At 40.4% G+C, this 20,197-nt stretch overlaps 1 protein-coding gene across 9 annotated transcripts in view; it reads left to right on the forward strand.

The window, feature by feature from the left end:
- EYA1 (EYA transcriptional coactivator and phosphatase 1) overlaps positions 1-20,197 on the forward strand; it is an 84,777-nt gene that overhangs the window by 18,846 nt on the left and 45,734 nt on the right. For 5 of the 9 annotated variants that reach the window (XM_009634498.2, XM_009634499.2, XM_009634502.2 and 2 more), the window contains 3 exons: positions 2,249-2,371; positions 8,875-8,957; positions 9,379-9,565. In XM_009634498.2, the coding sequence (XP_009632793.1) occupies positions 2,249-2,371; positions 8,875-8,957; positions 9,379-9,565 (393 nt within the window). Of the gene's footprint in view, positions 1-2,209; positions 2,372-8,874; positions 8,958-9,378; positions 9,566-16,858; positions 16,863-20,197 lie in introns of all 9 variants that reach the window. The other 4 variants (XM_035890093.1, XM_009634500.2, XM_009634503.2 and 1 more) reach the window with 3 other exon arrangements.

The raw sequence follows: 20,197 nt of genomic DNA on the forward strand, positions 1-20,197 counted from the left end.
CCAAAATTCTCCTCTTGGGTCTGCAGCTCAGACCCCGTGTACCCCTTTCTTTTGTCCAGGCAGAGAGCTTCCAGAAGGTATAAACTGAGGAGGCCTATAATGTACGTGAAAGGAAAAACCCTTGTTTCTTTGCTCTGGGACGTACTGGAAGAAAAAGTAATAGTGAATTCCCATCTCAGCCTCCCTGAAGTTTTCTTTCTAGGGCAGGGTTTGGAAGGTGCTGTCTCGAATGCACCTCTAGCCTCTTCATTTTTCCACTCCCCCACCTCCACCGCGGCACAGCCAAGCAGGCAGGAAGGGGGGTGGAGGGGAATGCCACTGACAGCTGCCTCCCAGGGGCTCCTGGCTCTGGTTCATCTGCAAAGCCCCCGAGGAGGCTGGAGAATTTCCTGAAGCTCCCTCCTCCTGCCTGCTCTGGTACCAGCATCTAGCAAAGGCTTTGCTTACCAACTTCTTTCCAGATCCTGGCAGTCCCCTTATGTTTTCTCACTGTCCCTTCCCCCTTCCTTGCATGCATTAAGCTTGGGAGAAGGAGAAGGGAGCAGCAAGGTTTGATGAGTGAAGGCCTTCTGGATGAGAGCAGGTGGGAAGAGTAAGTCCCAGGAGATGAAAGGCTCTTCATTGCACGGAGGTTTGCAAAAGGGCACATCAGTGCCAAGTTGTCTTCACTCAAGTGGCATCCTCCTGCTGCTGCCTTTGATCGTCTCCTCCCTCTTCGTCCGCGATGGAGAGTTGAACCAGGCCGTTAAAGCTGGACTAGAAATGTAATCCGTGATTTAGTTAAACTTTCCCTGAGCAATATTTAATCAGCATTTCAGAAGTCCTTAAACAGACAACAAATAGGGATCGCTGATACCAAAACATCCATAGCAGGAGTTTCCCCTTGGAAAGGAGGTGTCAGATTCGTCATTCTGATCGTTGAATTGTAACGTGAAACAGAAGAAGCAAGTAAGCATCAGGGAAAAACAAGCAAACAGGGTTAGTCTGGCAGTTAGCAGGTCTGGCAGAAGGAATTAAGGGTAATTAATGACAGCAGTTGAAATATAAGGATTTAAACGGCAGAAAAAAACATGCTGCCATTTGTATATAGGGAGATACTGAAGTTTTGCAAACATAGTAATGCCTCAGCCCTCTCCTACCTTCAAACATTGTTGAATTTTTTAAGAAAAAAAAATCCAACCAGGAAATGGACTTAGATTAGCAGTCGTTTTCAAAGGAATGTTGCTAATTCACACTTAGTTAATTTCAGTTCAAATAACGGTGGTTTCTGAACAATGAGGTATCACTGAATGCCACAGTGAAACCTAAGAGTATTGTATTACTTTTCCATTGCTTTGGCTATAATTATTTTTAAATGGTAGTTCATGTTGGGACAGCCTTATAATTAAAACTAAGAGACAGAGGCTGAATTGTGTGCATTTCCTCAGTGTTTCACTTGCTGATATTTACTTGCTTGTTGCCTTACAAATTGGGGGAAGAATCACTGAAGTTGGGAGGCAAGTCATTCATTTAATTGCACTTTGGATTCTTTTATTACTAAATTTGGAAATGAGAGGGTAATGTGATGTGTAATGGATTTCCCTGTCAGTGCAGATTAATGACTCTGCTGTGTTTTTCCCAGTTTGGGAGATTGCTTCAGGAATAGTTCCTGTCTGTTAGGTGTTTATTTGTTAAAAGACTGAATGCCTCCTATAGTGTTTAATTAGCTTTGAAAATCATCATTATGCTTAATGCTGCTGGTTCTCTTTATCCACTTCTAATTCCTTAGAAAGCCATTGCACTCGGAGCCATGTAATTTTCATGTAGGAATATTATACCATGCAAATCTCAGTTATGTCATTAATGGGTGGATGGCAGGAGAGCTTGGCTATGCTATGCTTCAGTAAAATCATATAAAGTCGCTAATCTACCTCTGTGAAATGTCATGAATATATGGAAAAGTTAGCCTCTGGCAGGAAAGGAAAAAAGGAATAATGCAACTTCCTGTTCATGTATAAATTTCTTTTGCAGTTATTGGAAACACAGTTTTGAATTTAACCTCTCCCTGGTGAACTTCAGTTTTATGTGTGCTTTTAGACTGCCCTTACCCTGTTCATTTGTGCATGCTCTCAATATTTCTTCTCTCACGCATGCAGTAGTAGGTATATGTTAAAAATGCTGTTAATTAAGTGATTTTATTTTCCATCCCTGTTCGAATATGAACAAATAGATTTGCTGTCACTAACTGATTTAGGTGCATTGTGGGCAGGCATCAAGACAGAAGGTGGATTGGCACAGTCACAGTCACCTGGACAGACAGGATTTCTAAGCTACGGTGCCAGCTTTAGCACACCTCAACCTGGACAGGCTCCCTATAGCTACCAGATGCAAGGTCTGTATAAACAGATATTACCATTATTTAGATATAGTTAATGCTATGGGGTTTTTTTCCCCCCTCTTGCTTCTTTACATTCCTAGTATAAAAATGAATGTTTGCTCGAGCACTTACCTCTGATGTTATTGCAGTTGGAGCTGAAATGATGATTGCCTTTGCTGAGAGCAGCAATGGGCCAGCTCTCAGCACTTTGGAAGATCCCTCGCTTAGTGACTTCATTAATTTTTAAATAGTGAAGTGTTGTAGTGTTATTACAGTAAAAATGTATCTCCAAATAGCAGTAGTTTAACAAATAGTGAATGTGACAAAGCGAGTCCTGGAAAACGTGTCAGGATTATGAATTTAGGAAGTGCCAAATATAATTTGACACCTGAGTGTGTGCGGGGAGGGAGAAGAAGATAAAAATACCTACTGCAGCTGTGGAGGTAGCTAAGTAATGATTGAAGTCTGTTTCTTTGAAGTCTATTTAAAAGCTCTAAGTCTTTGTATGTGAGGGCTATTATTATCGATTATATTTTGTAGTCTTACTTGCCTGTTTGGTTTACTTAATATCTTTCCACCTTGTTTTCCCGATTCCTTTTTCCTCTTCTGTATTGGGAAGTTGCTGGGTGTGCCTGGTTCTGGATTTGCACCACTTTAAGGGATATTTTAAAAAGTCCTTGTTTACTACAAATAGCTAATTTTGGATGTCTGCTGCAGGACTTTTCACACCCCAGTCTGACAGCTGAAATCACGTGTGTTGCAGATTTTAGAATTGTTGAAATAAATGATCACTCACAGAACTGGACCACATTTTTTAAAAGTTTAGCACCTCTCTTTGTTATTATCATGCTCCATTTAAACTCTGCGCCATCATGTAAACGCTCCATGAAATGTCTTGAGGCAGAAGTGCTTTCAGAGACCAAGTGAATGAGTTTTTGCTTTTGTTCCACGGCTTTAGGGGTATATTGATCCAGTCCTTCACTCAGACACAAAAGAGGTGGTTTTGAGGGTTTTTTTAAATCCTCTTTTGAACTGTGTGTTGAGTAGCTCTGTAGGGCAGAAGCTACCATCTGACAGCTGAAGTATTGCTTACTTGTAGTGTGCTCTGACAAGTAAGAGGAAGATAGCATGAGCAGTATGCAAAACTTTCGTCTACATGCTGAATAGTGGTAATCTTCTACTCATGGGAGTAAATATAACCATAACCAGGTTGTTGGTCTTGCTTTCTGCGGATAGTCACACTAAAAAAACCAAACATGCATACCCTCTCTGAAAAAAAACCCCTACTTCTCTGTAGGAGAGAGCTCAAAATGCTTGCCAGCAGCAGCTACAAGGAACTCCTGGATCGACATTCCAGCTTTTAAGGAACTGATAATTCATGGTTGCTAAGAAATAGAGTTATTGAAAAATCATGTCTGTGTTGCCTGTAATTTCTCTTGCAGTAGTGCCTTTGTGCCACAGTCATGTATCAGGATCCTGTTGTGCTAACTTATACAGCCAGATGAAAATATAGTCCCCATAGAAGTTGGAGGGTGAAATAAAACACACAGCCTTATTAGGGCCTAATACAACAAAAAAGCTGACACAGTTTAGGTGTAATAAACAGCCGTCACCCCATATTGGTTATCCAACAGCTCTAAAGGTGGGGGTTTTATGTAAGATACAGAGCAGAGGGATGTCAATAAAAGGGGATTTTAGGGAGGACAGTGAAGTAGTTTTGCAGATGTCTATGGGAAACTCATTCGATGGAAGGAGGAAAGGGGGAGCAGCATGGGATAATGTGAGAGAGTGCTTGTTGGAAAATTTTAAGACTAAGTAGTGAATTCTGGCATTAGTAGAGCAAAGCCAGGACTTGGTCAATGGACTACATAGAGGTCTGTCATAAAGGGTATTGCTTTGTTTTCTGCAATATGCAAAATGTATAAGATCAGAATTGTCAAGGTCATGAAAGGGTGGCGGTTGTCAAGAGATGGAACAGTAAGACCTTGGAAAGCATTTCAGCTGTACACATTGAAAGGCAAGGATCTAAAAATATTCTGCAAAAGAAATGTGTTAGAGATGACCCAGTTGTGAAGCTCTAACGAGAGGAGGGTCAGAGGTGTTGATTTCATGAGGTGTTGATATCATCTGCAGGGTTGAGGGAGGAGGGGGGTTGAGCCTGGGTTCTGCTCCAGTTGTGTCGTCCGTGGAAGGCAGCAGATCCCTGACAGTCTGGCTTGGGTGGAAGAACCACAGGACCGAGTGGAAGAGTCTGGGGTCCTCGTGGTGTGTATGTCATTTCTGTTGTGCTCATGAAGAGCATGGCGTGTGGATGAGGGAAGGACTGGTCTCCTACAGAAACCTTACAGACCGTAAGACTGGAAATAAGGAGAATATTTCAAATTAAGATATTGCTGGAGTTGTAAGACGCTAAGTAGAAAATAATCACATTGCTGAACAGGTCTTTCTCGCAGTTAAATATTGACAGTATATATCTATACTATATGAGAATATATGTCTTTTTAATGTTTTCATTTGGCAAAATTTTGAATTTGAAACAACTTTAAATTGACTTCATTCTTCCTTTTGATTGAACAGATGTTAAAAGTAAACAGGAACTTTTGTTTCCCTTTCCTCACTTAATTTTGGAAGGGGAACCTATTCATAGCTTCACCTATTATTTAAGGACAAAACTGATTCTCTTGACAGAAGACAGGGGTAGTGCTGCTGCTGTTCACTTGTTTGTGCAGAAGCCTCCAGAGAGGAAAATGAGTTTATTCTCCTTTCCTCCGCCAGCAGTATATGGGCAGGCTGCAGCCTCAGCCTTGCAAGAGCCATTCTTCATCTCCTGTGTGCGGCTGCTGAGCTGCTAAATGGAGATGATGGATCCCACAACCTACTTCACAACCAAGCGTTGCATGACAGCGTGCTCGGGGCCTGGCTGGCATTCTTGCCTGCAGTAAACGGGATTTCCTAGCGGCCTTGCAGTTGCCATGCTTGTTGCTCCCTGATTGGGGTTACCTCGCGCTCAAAAGCTTTGGAGTTATTCTGGTCCCTCTCCCTGCAATGTAAAGGCGCTGCCTTGCGGTGTGTGTGCAGCCAATTAAACCCAGTGCTTTTCCTGACCCTGCTAAAATTACAGCGTGATTAGTCATCGAACAATAGCGGAGGGAGAGACTGCCAACTTTTGAAAATGGTAAGGAAAATCACTGCCTGTGACTCCTTGCTAAGGTTATTCTGGTAATTGGGTTTTTGTTTGTTACAAATTTATCATCCCTATAACAGGGGGTGGAGAGTGGAGCGGGTGTGAAGAGGACCTGGGTGGTTCTGCCACCCCGTCTCCCCATTTCCCCCACCCTTACTTTAATGAGTATGTTTCTTAAGCTGTTTTTCATATAAGTTGCTTCATAGACGTTGAAAGACCACTTACATGACTAATGGCTGTGGGAACAGGCCGTTGTTCCTATATTGGCAGAGTTATAAGGATTGCCCAGGAGGATAAATGGAGTGGAGAAGGGCTGGGGGAAACGCGATGGGAAGAGCTCCATTTGCAATTGTCTTCTTGAGTATCCTTTGGCTGTGGTAAAAGCATGGCTTTTACCTTGCACCCCAGTATCCTACCGCTTGGAATACTACTATACCTGTGATGAGCACCAGCGTTGCTTTAGTTACCAAGACTGTGGTGTCTGAGAATATAATGACCAATTGGTTTGGGAATTCATCCATAAAAAAGTAAACGTTAAGGTATTTGGTTATTATTATACAGTATAAAAATATTGTGCTGGATGGCTAAGCAGTTACTAGGACAACAAGGGGGAGTTTGCCAAGGATTTTTAAACACCGTAAGCAAACGGAAGAAACCTTGAGTTTAAATAGCCCATCTGGCCGTCTTAGGCTCTCCCAGGAGAGCTGCACTAAACTGCTGCCACATACGTTGTACCCTGATGATAGACATAGCCCATGGCAAGGAGACTGAGCTAGGAAAGCAAATGGACTTCTGTGGCAAATTCCCAGGGGAGGACCGCATCCTGCGCCTCGCGGCGGCGCGGGGGCAAGCCCTGCGCCTGGAGCCCGCGCCCTGGTCCCAGCAGGGTCCAGCCGCTTTCCGACGCTGACTGGGATTCCCAGCTTTAATGTGGGTCCGCGCCCTTTGCAAAATAGACCTTTGACCTGCAATTTACAGCTTTTATCACATTTTAAAGCTACGTGGCAGGCGAACTTGGGGCAGTAAATCTCACGCGTTTTGTGAAGATTCTTATTTTTTTGTTTGCTCAGCCGGGGCAGGAACAGCAGCTCTATGCCGTGCCATGGCCGATTATTTAAAAAACAAATGGCAAAATTGGAGTATTTTAAAAACAACTTTAGGCCAGTAGTTCTGGGTGGCCCACAGAGCCGTTTCTGAGAAACCTGCTTCATGTTTGTTACGGTCTAGGAGACCCCTACCCCTCCTCCATAGGAGCCAGCGCTGACCATGAGATGAAAGAGAGAGGTCTGTGTATGTGTGTGTCTTTGTCTGAGAGGGAGCGATGCTGGCTGGCATGTCATTACTTTTCTCATTGGCTCTTGCAAATTACTTCCCAAACTTTCTGTGGAAAGGTAATGTATTCATCAAAAAAAATTTTGGTGGTGTTTGGTTGTTTGTTTTTTTTTCCCCATTCTTATAACTATGAGAGGCCTTTTATATCTTTTTGGAATGGTTCAAACCACGCACCTATAAAGCTTGTGTTTGAATGCATTACTGCATCACTCAGAAATAACTACAGAAATAAAAAGAGACACAGTGACTTACATTCTTCCAGCCAAAGAACTCTTAGAAATAAAATAGCATTTCAAAGTTTTGCAAATTAAAATATTCTTCAGCTGTATTTTGGCTCTGGGGTTTGTTATAATAAAAAAACCCCATCTGTTTTCCAATTTTAAATTAAATTTAAAACAACATGTTTTTCTCATTAGTACTGTTTATCTGTACTATCTGCTAAACTTGGATGTCAACTCTTCTGCTGAAGCAGTCTGATTTTAGTTCACAGGATTAGTAGCATCTATCAACAACCACAGAGCTTTTGCACTAATAGCAGATACAAGAGAAGTGTTTACAGTCATTATCGTGCGTTAAGTTTAAGCTTCATCTTTTACTCCCACTGCTGTTGGACAAACTTCACATCTACTTTGTGGCTTAATTTGTGTGCATTTTTAGTAACCTTTGCAATCAAAGCATTTAAATATTTCACCTTCTGACTTTTTATAGCCATGATACCTATGGGGTGGTTTTTTTGTTTTGTTTAAGAAAGTAAATAGCTCACAAATGCCCTTTAGGGCTTGTAGTAAGCATGCAGCCCTGCCTGCATTCCTCGCTGTTTGGAGTTGCAAGAAATGTTGTTTTTCCCAATGAGTAACCACTGTGTAGGATTTGGTTGTTAATTGAGTTGTGTCGGGTACATCAGAGGATTGGTGTATCAGTACGCCATGGCTCCCTGTTGATTTCCATCCCTCCTTGTCTCCTTTGCTCACCTGCAAGCTTTTGCTCCCAAGGTCTCTGTGCATCTTTGCTCTAAGGCAGGTTTCGGTGGCGAGGGTGGCTGTAAACAACCTGTGCGCTTTAACGTGAGGTCCTCCTCGCTGGCTGGTGCTCTCCCGCTGGACGAGTTCAATAGGTTGCCTCATTACAGACTTTCTGTTGGCTTACGTAGCTTCACCCTGTGCATCCATATGTCTCAGCTGGTGGCTGTGTCACTCCCGGGTTATAACCAGCGAGGGCAAAACAGCTGAAAGGGGGTTGCTGCCCTTTTAGTGGAACAGCTTCTCAGGTTAGGTATTAAACAAGAGCCCCATCTGTCTGGTTTTGGTGGCTTGTGAGGGGAGGAGGGAGGTGAAGGCAGTAATTCAGTCTCTGGGCTAAATTCAATCTTGGGTCTCCCTTCTCAGAGAGCAGCTTTTTTTTCCTTGTGTCATGCCCGGTAGACTATCAAAAAAGAAAAAGGCGTGCGGCCCAAGGCTGTCTATGATCGATTACCAAATCCTAATGGCTTCACAGTCAGGCTGAGCTGTTGGGAGCAGGGAGTTACGGCTTTTGCTGTTCCTTCGGGCGCTGAGGCTCAGGGAGGGGAGAGGACCTGGTTATTGAAGGTTGTAGGAGAAACGGAGCCAGTGGGCTTCAGTGAGGGAAGATGGCATCTCTTGGGGCAAGGCTCGCAGTTATCATTCAACAAAAACTGACAGTGAAGAAATGCTTATTACTTCCACAATCCTGAGGATTATTCAGAGGGGTGGGTAGCCTAATATTCAGTGAGACCCGAGGTGGCTCCAAATTCCTGTCTAAATTTCAAATTTTTCTTTTTATTGCAGTAATGAAACACAGGGTGTGGGAGTGATGAATTATCACTTTCCCTGTATTAACATGTTATAGAGCTGATGACAACCAAATCGGTCAACATATGGGAAATATTACAAATATGCCATATCCTTATGATATAATCGCATAATGGAAGTTATTTTCTGATACTGTGTTTTAGTAATTCACATAATTTTTCATTTCATTTCAGGCAGCAGTTTTACAACATCATCAGGAATATATGCAGGAAATAATTCCCTCACAAATTCTACTGGATTTAATAGTTCACAGCAGGTAAATTTGTAAATATGAGTCAAGGAAACTTTGGCAAACTTCGAATTATCATCCACTGAAAAAATGTAACCCTTAAATAGCTTTTTGAATGAAATAAGCATCATTTTAAGTTAAACTAATGTTTATAAATGTTCTTCTTCAATTCGTCATCTTCCAATAATAGCACTAATTGTCTGGGTTTGATGTTCTTTTTCACACATCTTCGGTAGTGTGCCTGATAAACTATTTGTATGAGAAGACATACTAAATTATGTGTAATTTAGATTTCATTTTACTGCCTCCCAGTTTTGGGTCCTACAGCATCCAGTCCAGGAAGCATACGTGCTGAAAGGCTGACATGTGTTTGTAGTTACATTTTGGAATTTATACTAAAAAGTAGCAAAACGTTGATGGACTATTCAGTTGCTTTTTTGTCTTGCAGGAATATCCCTCTTATCCCAGTTTTGGCCAGGGTCAATATGCACAGTATTATAATAGCTCACCATATCCTTCACATTACATGACAAACAGCAATACCAGTCCAACGACACCCTCCACAAATGCAACATACCAGCTTCAAGAACCACCATCTGGCATCACCAGTCAGGCAGTCACAGATCCTGCAGCAGGTAATTACATGGATTTTATGGTCCCTATGAAGCACGTTTTTGTAAGTTAAAAGGGGGTTGAATTGGAATTTGTGTGTGTGTGTGTGTGTGTGTAGTCATTGATTTATTTTTTTTATTATTATTATTTCTTAATCCTGAGCCTGTGGCATATCTTGCACAGATTCTAACAGAAAATAGACTAAAGAAAAAACAGGATCAGTAAAAGTTTAGAGCTTGTACGAAATACAAGTTGTTTGTATTTATTTGTAAAATGCTTGTGTTAAAAATTGCAGGATATGGGAAGGTCTTTACACTAAACCAGAACCTGATGCTTTTAAGCTCTGTCTTCATTAAGATAAAGTCCTTTGATTTTCCTAAGACTGAAATTGAGAGGCCTTCAGACCGTAGCCCAACTGTCCACTTGAAAGAGAGCTTTTGTGTTTTTCACTTTCGGAGGACATAATAATGCTTGTAATGGGGAGTTGAAATTGCATAAGTGTTTCCATTTTAAGAAAAGATTTTCAGTGGCTTGTCCTTCTTCCCAGTCGTTTTACCTTTCTTGCTGGAATTTGGCAGTCCTTTACTAGTTGAGATATTTTTTGAACATTTATGCCAAGCTGCTCCAGCTGTTTTTGGAAATGAGAGGTGAAAAATACTTTTCCCATTATTTAAAAAAAACAAAATACATTTTTTAACACTTCAAGCATGTCAGTAGTTAGTAGATGGCAGAAGTTGGAAATCTGTCAGAAAGTCCGAGATTGCAGATGTGTTTCTCAGTAATGTGGTAAGAAGCAGCTATGGTTTGGCAATATTAACAGGAGGTTATGTGGAGTTTTGTTGGGGGAGGTTGTTTTTAGTTTTCTTGAAGTACTTTGATGGTACTGATCTTGCATGTGCAATGTGAGCTTTAATATAATTTGCTAGGGCTCTCTTGCTTTTCTGCATGAGCGTGTACCTATAGAAAAGGTATGTCGTGTTGTCTATTTTGATACATTTGCTGAAAGTAAGTAGGGAAATAAAAACAGCTGGTGTTTGTGTTTATATACATGAGATCACATATGTGCGCAACGTATTTGGGAAAGGAATTTTTCTAAACATATGAATGCATATTGGAATCTGTGGCTTTTAGAATATATGGATGTGTATTGGAGTCTGCATAATTACTCTGCTTTTCACTTAGTTTTTAATTTTTTGGTTTTGTTTTCTTGTGGGTTTTTTTTTTTTTTGCTCTTCTTAAGTTGGAGGTAGTAAGTTGCCCTTACCCCCAAAACCAAATGTCATCAAGTTTTAGCTTTTATCAAGATACTAAAATTGAATTGTTGTATCATCTGGGTCTTAATCTTTTGCAAAATCTTTGCACATATTTTTTTAAAGTTGATGCTTCCTAAAAGCAACAGTAAATGCATATACAGAGAGAGGAGGTATATTTTTCCCAAGTTCAAACTTAGTGGCTTAAAGGCTATCTTCCTATTTAAAGAGTTTTCTGTGCTCTATAAGCCTGGACAGAAATTTTCTACCAGTTCCTTCTTAAGAAGTTTTTCTTTTCTCCCTCAAATCTTCCACATTGTTGTTAAAAAAGTTTTGTGTAAAAATTTTGAAGAAGTTGGTGGGCTTTCTCATGGATGTGTCCTGCACCTAAGTCCTCTTCTAGTTTATGCTTTCATGTATTGAAAGCTGTACATCCACGGGTGCCCTACCACTGCTCCCATAGACATGTTCCTTGGTCATGTCCATACCTCCTCTGGCATTGCTGGGACTGCCTTCTCTTTCCCTGAGATACTTAAGTTACTGATGTAACAATTCTGAAAAAGTTCCTTCAAACGGTTAGCAAATAACAGGTCTTCGTGTAGGTATGGGGTTATCTTGAGCTGGCTGCCTGTACCACAGGCAGGGACACGTTTAGGAAAGTACCTGCTGTGGGCCACTCTCTATTAGGAGGAGCTAAGGGAAGCCATCTTTCTGTTGCCCTTCACCAACATGGTCGCAATCAGTGGAAGGTATAGGCCTAGACCGAGATTTCTCCATTTATCTTTACACACTTGCCTTTATGCATTTAAGTTAGGAACAAGCCCATTTAGGCTCCTTCTGTATTGGGTGGAGAGAGATGAGTGCCTCTATTTAGAGTTCAGTTTAACAACGGTCTTAATCCTGAGGTGCCAAAGCCTCTCCACTGGTATGAAAGCAGTTTAAGGTGGCTGACAATACCAGCGTTGGGTCCCTAGGTTAAAATTAGGTGAGACCATTTGCTGCCTCACAAACCTTCAACCCTGGTAGAAGGGAAGTGAGGACCAGTCAGTGAATCCAGTGCTGCGCCTGCCATTTCCCTTCGGACAGTGTACATTTTTTTGCTTTCTTCTTGCTAAAGTTTATTGCAAAGCCTTAGTTGAGCTCATAAACAGTATGCTTGGAAGACAAAGCAAGGCTGGGGTCAAAGAAAAGAGGGATCAGCATGGAGAAAGGGAATTCTGGTGGAGTGGGAACAAGCGGAAGGCATATTAGAGAGAAGGAAATTCACAACTGGGTCAAAAACACAGGACAAAGGAGCAAACTAATCAAATTTTAATTACAATTAGTCAGATTTCTGTAGCATGTTTTGGCACATGTGGTCAAGTTAGGCTGCTAATTCTCTACAACAACTGGAACGCTGTGTATGAGAGGTGGTGGGGATCAGTGCAGAGCCATCACGTTAGGCTACTGTACTGCTTTAGTAGGATGGGCTCCAGTTGCTGAATTGCAGCTGTTCTTACTGGATGTTGATATCCCTAGGCATCTTCTATATTTAAAAAACCCCATGTAATCTGTGCGGTTCTGAACTATGCCAGGACAAGCACAGAACGGCCTTCAGACTTTACAGAGGCACCAGAATAATTTGACAGACATAGGTGGTTCCTATGAATTTGGGCCAGTAAGTGAAACAGAAGAGTCTGGTAAGAAACATGTGAAAAAAGAGTAAGTAATTATGTGCTCTTGTGACATTTTTAGTAGAGTTTTGCAGACTCAGAAAGCTCAAATAATTTCACTTAAAATGTGTTTAATTCCTTGTCCAAATATAAAATAATCCTTTTATGGTTTCCCACAGTTCCTAGTTAAATATGCAAGTTTTTGCCATGCAATCCAGGACGTCCAGGGATTCTTGCAGAAGAACCTGAGATTTTCCATGCTCAGTGTTTCTTCTTTCTCATTCCTTTGTGGATCTGAAACATTTCTTGTACCTCAGTCATGACAAAACCTTCTGATTGCACAGAGGTTGATAGTCCATGTCTCCATAAATCGGACATACAAATTAATGTTATTTTCTTGTGAACAGAAGGCTGTATTTTTGCTAGTGACATAATCAGAAAATTATTAAACAAAACAATAAATCTCAGTATGACACTTCAAATTTTGAATGTGTGCTTTGCTTCAGATTTCACTGGAAATTTTGTTTCAGTTAAAAAGTAAGAATTTTCCAAGGTTTTTTTTCCACTTGTAGAATTCTAACTTCTGCTTTACAGAATAAAATGTTTTTCATCAGAATATTAGGTTCCTTCTGGGATGAGCTTTCAATCCATACATGAGTAGATTATCCCGGGTATGAACAGCGAGTTGCTGATTTTTCATGTGAGCTGTGGTAGGGAAGAGAAGTAATAATAATTAAAATGATAAAAAAAAAATGAAAGTAGACTACGTTCAGAGTGAACAAAGGGAATTATTTCTTTATGTTGCATGTAGGTAAGCTGTGCAGCTCCTTGCTGCAAAATGTGGGTGCAAAAAGTTTATGCCAGTTCAAGCATTGCTTAGACAAACTCGAAGATTGGATTTACACAGATGCCAAATTCAGTACAAGAAATTCTTGACACAAAAAATCACTGGAGACAGTGGATGAATTGGCACTATGTACATGTCTATCATTTTTATGCTCTCTCAGCTAGTCACCTGCTGTTGGCCAGTGTTGAAATTTATCCTGGATGGATGAAATTTTGTCCCAATCTATTATGCCTTGCCCTGATGTTCTAAAATAATTAGAGGAACATTCATAACATGTATTTCTAAGAGTTAATGTAGAAAATGGCTACTTTTTCTGAAGCTTTAGTAATTTTCTCTGTTTCTAATATTTAAACTTGATCATCAAAGCTCGTAACAAAAAATTCTTGATTTGTGCAAGTTTTTGTTTAGAAATGCAGTCAACAAAGCTGAATTTATCCTTCTGTTTCATATGATGCTGTATTTATAATTTATTATACTGTTTCTCACAAGAGAGACTGGCATTGTTCTTGAGATTTGATTTCCTTCAGTTTTCTTGGTTTCTGCAATAAGTATGTTTAAAATATTACTGGAAGGTTTTTTTCATATTACTCACATACTTCACAATGCAGACTAAAAACCCCACAAGGGCTGTGCTAGCCCACAAATATTGTTCTCAGCCATGGGTCACCATTTTGCTCTTAAAGACTAAACTTCTTTTTCCTTGAACACTAAAGCACACTTAGTATTGCAAAAGGGAAAGCTACTTTTACAGTTTCTCCTTATCATATTTCATAACAATAAATTAGAGACAGGAAAGTAAAACAGAGCAAATAGACTATATAGGCAGCTTTTTACTAATACCTGTATGGGAACAAATACTGCTGTATTTGCAGTACATTAGTGGTGATCTAATGTTTGCTCTTTTTCATAAATATAAGTGAAGAGTAAAGCTAGAGTATATATTTATACAGGAAAGAAACACAACGAAAATTCTATAAAAAAAGAAATGAGATTGGATGCAATAACGAATAGCAAAGTATGGCACTGGTTTTGCTTTTCTGTTAATGGTTGTTCTTCTGGTATTATGTTAACATTGTACAAATTTTAACTCTTTTGAATTGCATTCAACAACATATAGCCTGACTCACTGTCACAAGATATGTTGAGGCTAAGAACTTGATGCACTTTTCAATAGATTTTTTTAGTAGATAAATAGGATGCTTATGATTAGTTTTAGTAGGATTAAAAGTAACAATAATTTCAAATTGTTTGAACCCATAAAAAATTACTAAGGAAGAAGTGCCTATGATGGAGAGAGGTACTACCTGCCCATTATAGGATTGCTTCATCTTTTTTTCTTCAACTGGATAAAAATTCTGGACCACTGACAGGCTTGTTAATACAGTTCTCATGTATACCTAATGTATACTGATTTACATAATATACACAATATTTTGTAATTATTTTGAACATAAAATCCTAAATCAAAAAGTCAGTAGGGTCTTGAAATAAATTGGCATTTTTGCCAATATTTTTAACAGTTTATTGAGGGTTTCTGTCAAGTTTATCATAGTATGCTACTAGTCCTTAATAGACAAACATAAGATTCATTTTTTCAGAAGGAGAAGATTTTGACATTCTGTCAGAGCAGCATTAAAGATGCCCTTCTATGAGCCTGTCAGCAGGCATTATTGTGTTTCTCGCAATACTTAGTACTTTTACTTACTTACTACTATAGTAGTCTTTTTTTTGTAGAAAAATAAAAAAAAAACCTCAAATACCTATGCAATTCTGCTGCATTGTTTCATCCTGTAAGCACTAAAGGAAGAAGTTTGTATAGTGCAATTTTGTGTTTAGCTTTATTTATGCAAAAGTAAGAAAAACATAGCCGAGACCAAGATATTAAAACTACCTCTATCTTACACTTTTATTTTGATATATGGGAGTAGAAATAAAACTGGCCTGAGGATTTAAGGTCTTTATTTGAAATTAAGTATAAGATTTGGGGGGAAAGCATTAACCTGGGCACAGTCTAAACAGAAAATGTTTGTACGTACCTATTTGCAGAGACATTTGACTATAGTAGCTATCCTAGACCCATCTCATCCATGTGATTTACATTGTGACATGAGATATGATTACTTTGGTAATGTGCATTTACTCCTTTTTGCATACCCTTTGAGTGTAGTAGGGAAAAAGTCTAATGAAATTTGCAATGCCTTTGTCAACAGCAAGAGCTCTGCCCACACACTTGCCCGGCAGATTTACCTAGAGATAGACTTGATTTGGGGATTTCTGGGACAGCTAGTTTTCCCAAAATTTGTCATCTGTAGTAAGAAAATACAGCAATTAATGGGATTTCCATAACAAACAGAAAGGAATTACAGAATACAGTGTTGCAAATGGTATCTCCGTGGCTGCATTGTCTATTCATGAGTAATCAGAGTATTCTCATTTATGAGATGATGGAAAATTGTCCTGTGTGACAAAACCATCAAAACTGCCCACGATGATGTATAATGGGGAAGTATATGCTTATGATATTTTATGTCAAGTTGTAATAATGTGGTTCCTTGTAGCACAGGGGAAGATCTGCTGCTGTATGGTTCATATATTTTAGGTAAACCAGAATGGACACTCCTTTTATTCCTCACAGTTCTGTGTAGGTTGGAAAAGGAGGAATACATTTTAGAATCTGAGTTAAAAATGTTTTTCTTACTGACTAGAGAAGTCAAGATTGGGTCTATTACACTTGGTCAAGGTTTGGAGGAGAGCATTGTGAGCGTGTGAGGCAGAAACAAGCCGTAGCATTTGGTGTCAGACAGTAGAGTGCAGAGAGATCTAAAATAACGTGTGCCTGTTAATGGGTGCAGAAGAATAACTGTTGCTACAGTGTTCCTATAACTTTGTGAAGGCTTAGGCAGCACACAGAAATAGCTTTAGTGGTCCAGACCGATGGAACAACCGGCCCCATACCCTGCCTGCCGCAGTGGCCGTCAGCAGACACCCAGGGAGCAGCGAGGACAGGCTAAGCTTGTATAAGACTTGCCCTAAGCACTTTTCCGGCTTCCAGATATTTTCATCTCAGGGGATTTCCAAAGCTGCTGTTGTTTGTATGTTTAGGGTGTGCCTACATTAGCATTTTAATTTGGAGCAGGAGTCTGTTTTGAAGTGAAGAGCTTTGAGTCAGCAGAGCGGTCCTAGAGCACCCAGCTGGAGTCCTTCCAGGCAAAACTAACCTGGAAGGTGTCCTCCAGGACAGCTCCTAATTCCTCCAGCCCCTATTAGGGATGCTCAGGACACCAGATCAGGCTGGACCTACAATGAAATGACCTCCCAGTAACAGGCAGCGAAGCTTGTGGTTGTTGCCACCACTTGCTTGGTCCCACAGACCCAACCTCCTACCGCAGTCATGGCCATAGCACCCCTGAAATCCCCTCTTCCAAGGATGTCTCCAGGCTTCTCTTGAACCCTTGTAATCTTTTGGGAGCCTGGCATTTTTTGAGAAAAGGTGCTACAAATATCCTAGCTTTTTTTTTTTTTTTGTTCCCTCAGAATGAATATAAGGAAGAAATTTTTCACTATGAGGGTGGTGAAACACTGGAACGGGTTGTCCGGAGAGGTGGTAGATGCCCCTTCCCTGGAAACATTCAAGGTCAGGTTGGATGGGCCTCTGAGCAACCCAAACAAGTTGAAGATGTCCCTGCTCATTGCAGGAGGGTTGGACCAGATGACCTTTAAAGGTCCCTTCCAACCCAAACTATTCTGTGATTCTATGATTCTGTCATTCTTTTATCTGAAATCCTCCTTGTGTTTAACCTGGCTGCTGCCAGCTGCCTTTGGTGATCTTGCTTTAGTACTGGGACAGTCAATGGAGAGCTGATCCTCACCTCCTTTTCTCCTTATGATTTTGTGGAGGACTGGGTTTTCTCCTGCACTTCCCTACATTTGTGATGCTTAGGAACAGGATAAAATTAAATTCAGTGCTTTAGAAGCATCATTTCCCTTGTCTAATACTAAAATATGTATGTTACTATGAAGTTAGCTGAGGTTGAACAAATTAACCTCCTGCTGTCAATGAATGTAGAATAATGGGTATAATGTGTTTTGTGGCTATATAGCTCAACTTCAGCAAGGCTTTTGCTGCCTTGACAGTTAAATCTTTTCACTTAACATTATAAGCAAACTAGGCTAAAGCAGTCTAGCAGAAACTACAGCGGAATGATACAAAGCTGTTTAGGAAGCCATGTCCAGAGAGAAGTCAGTGAGAGCTTGCAGTTAAAATAGAAGTGTGGCTACAGCAGCATTCCTCAGTGTCTGCCTTGGGCCCAGTGTTTTCATTAATCATTTAGATGACGGAACAGAATGTGTTTGCCTATTAAATATGTAGATGACACCATGCTGAGAGGGGCTGCAAGTTCTTTGGAGACAGGATGAGAACTCAAAAAATGGAGATGTGATCTGAATAGGAGCAGGTGTGAGGTATACATTTAGGCAGGAATGATGAACTGCACAAATGTGGGATGGGGAATGTTGGCAGCTCCTTCCAGGCTCTACCTTTCCCTGCGGACTGCTCTCAGTACTCCAGATATTAGTGGCACACCGAGTACCCTCAGCCGCTGTTGTTTTTCTTGCTCCAGAATTTGTCAGGGCTTGGGCTTGTCAAGGCTCAGGGCTCAGCTGGAAACTGGATTCTTTAATTTGGTTTCCTTATGAGGACCTGAGAACCACCATTGGACAGCAAGCTGGTAACCCAGCCGTGCACATGGAGGCTGCCCTGTTGAGCAGCCTTAATCCAAAGTGAACATGCTATGGTTTCCCTTTACAAACATGGAATAAGTTTCTTACACGCTATGTCACGTTTCCCCCCATCGGTTACTGCCATCTGTAACACTGTTCATAACAGACCGGTCTCCCGAGTAGGCTCAGAAGCTCCAGGTATTATCAGTGTTGTGTATTCAGGTCATGTGCAATATTTGGCCAGGTCTTTGAGAAATGACCAGTTAGGTGCCGCTTCTTCCTCAGAAGATGATCTAGGGATCCTGAAGCTAAAGTTTCTTACACGCTATGTCACGTTTCCCCCCATCGGTTACTGCCATCTGTAACACTGTTCATAACAGACCGGTCTCCCGAGTAGGCTCAGAAGCTCCAGGTATTATCAGTGTTGTGTATTCAGGTCATGTGCAATATTTGGCCAGGTCTTTGAGAAATGACCAGTTAGGTGCCGCTTCTTCCTCAGAAGATGATCTAGGGATCCTGAAGCTAACGTTCACTGAAAATATTGCAGAAAATGCAAATTGTCCCCTGCCAAGTGGTGTCCAGGGGAGGGTTGCCTGTGGGACACGAGCAGTAAAGCTTTGCTCAACTTTGCTTTGCATTACTGTGTTCAGTTTGGAGAGAAAATAGCAATAATCAAAGCCTAGAAAAGAGGATTGTCAGGGAAGGGTTAACCTAACAACAGGGGATCTGAGAACAGTCTTCAAATGCATGCAAATACCATGAAGGAAAGAATTTTTCCCCCACTTTCATGGATGGAACTTAAATTGCTGTAATGAATGCTGAACTTGTATGTTTTGTTTCTAATGGTATGGCTGTTAAAGCAGCAGAGTAAGTTGCCTGGAGAGATCCGTAAGAGCAAGACAAACAAATCTCTCTTGGGAATGATGCAGGTATAGCGGGGCCCCAGACAGGTGGGCTATGGTGTTGCCCAGCCAACCTTGGGGTCCCGAGGTCGGGTTGGGAGTCTTTCTGTCAGTGAGGGTCTGGCCCATTCAGACAGATGATTTGTGCCTGAGAAGGGGAGATGGACATGAGCCTCCACCCAAATTTGCAGCCCTGTGTTTGAAGTTTGGAATGCAGTATGCTTAAATGAAGGTGTTTGCAAAAATGGAACTTTCTTCCCTGCCCTCACCATGCTCTGGTCTGTGTGTTCACGCTTTTAGGTTTACTTGGGTTTATTTGTCATGAAGTTTTGTTTATACTTCTTCTGTGCTAACTGTTCCCTATTTTATTTAGTATTATTATTACTACTGCAAGTTTAATATTTAAAATTTTTAGGCATATCACGTCTGTGAGAAGAATTAAAAAGAAAGGGGGGGGATCTAAAGCCAAACTCCTAAAAATACCGTCAGAGACCAAGAGCAACCCTAATTTCAGTTAGTCAATAGAAAATGCAATTTTTCATTACATCTGAATTTTAGAGCACATATTTAGAACATCATTGGCCAATATACCTATTGAAGAAATTCCTGTCTCTATTTTACTGGGTTATAATTTATTTCAAAGCTGTTGTGCATTGTTTTCTTTTCTTTTTCTTTTTTATTAAGGACTTTAATAATAAAAATAACAGATAAACTCATTTGAGTTTAAAAAGTTGGGAAAATTTGTACTAGTTGAGCTATGATTTCTTATTTATGTTTTAGTACCGTAGAAGAAAGACTAATCAGCATTCAAAGTATTAGGTTAAATAAATATTCCAAAGTGTACATTGTCGTAGAAAAAAATGTGTATTATTGGAATGTACATGGTCTTTGACATTTAAACCTCTGTCTTTAGTTATATAGACTGATGTGGCTGGATGATTTTTGTTGTTTGGCACATACACAGAATCACTCTTTTAGGTATAGGTCAGGTCTTTTTTGAAGATTCTTTATTTTACCTCGAGTTACATCTTATCTTGTTATTCTGCTTTGTTTAATGTAGCCTGAGACACTTAGGTAAAAGTATAATGTGAAATAGAGAATATATACTAATTTCCAATAAGTGTAGATTTTAAGGCTGAACATGAGAACTTCAAGACCTTTTCCTTTCATTCAGCACAAGCAACCATTATTATTTTGAGTAACTGTGAATATGTGGTGTTACACAGATGTCCAGAGTCCCCTCCTTAATCTAACCTTTGGCCTCAACAGGATGTTTTTTTAGGAG

Source organism: Egretta garzetta, unplaced genomic scaffold, assembly GCF_000687185.1.
Source record: "Egretta garzetta isolate BGI_Z169 unplaced genomic scaffold, ASM68718v1 scaffold251, whole genome shotgun sequence".
NCBI classification, from domain to species: domain Eukaryota; kingdom Metazoa; phylum Chordata; class Aves; order Pelecaniformes; family Ardeidae; genus Egretta; species Egretta garzetta.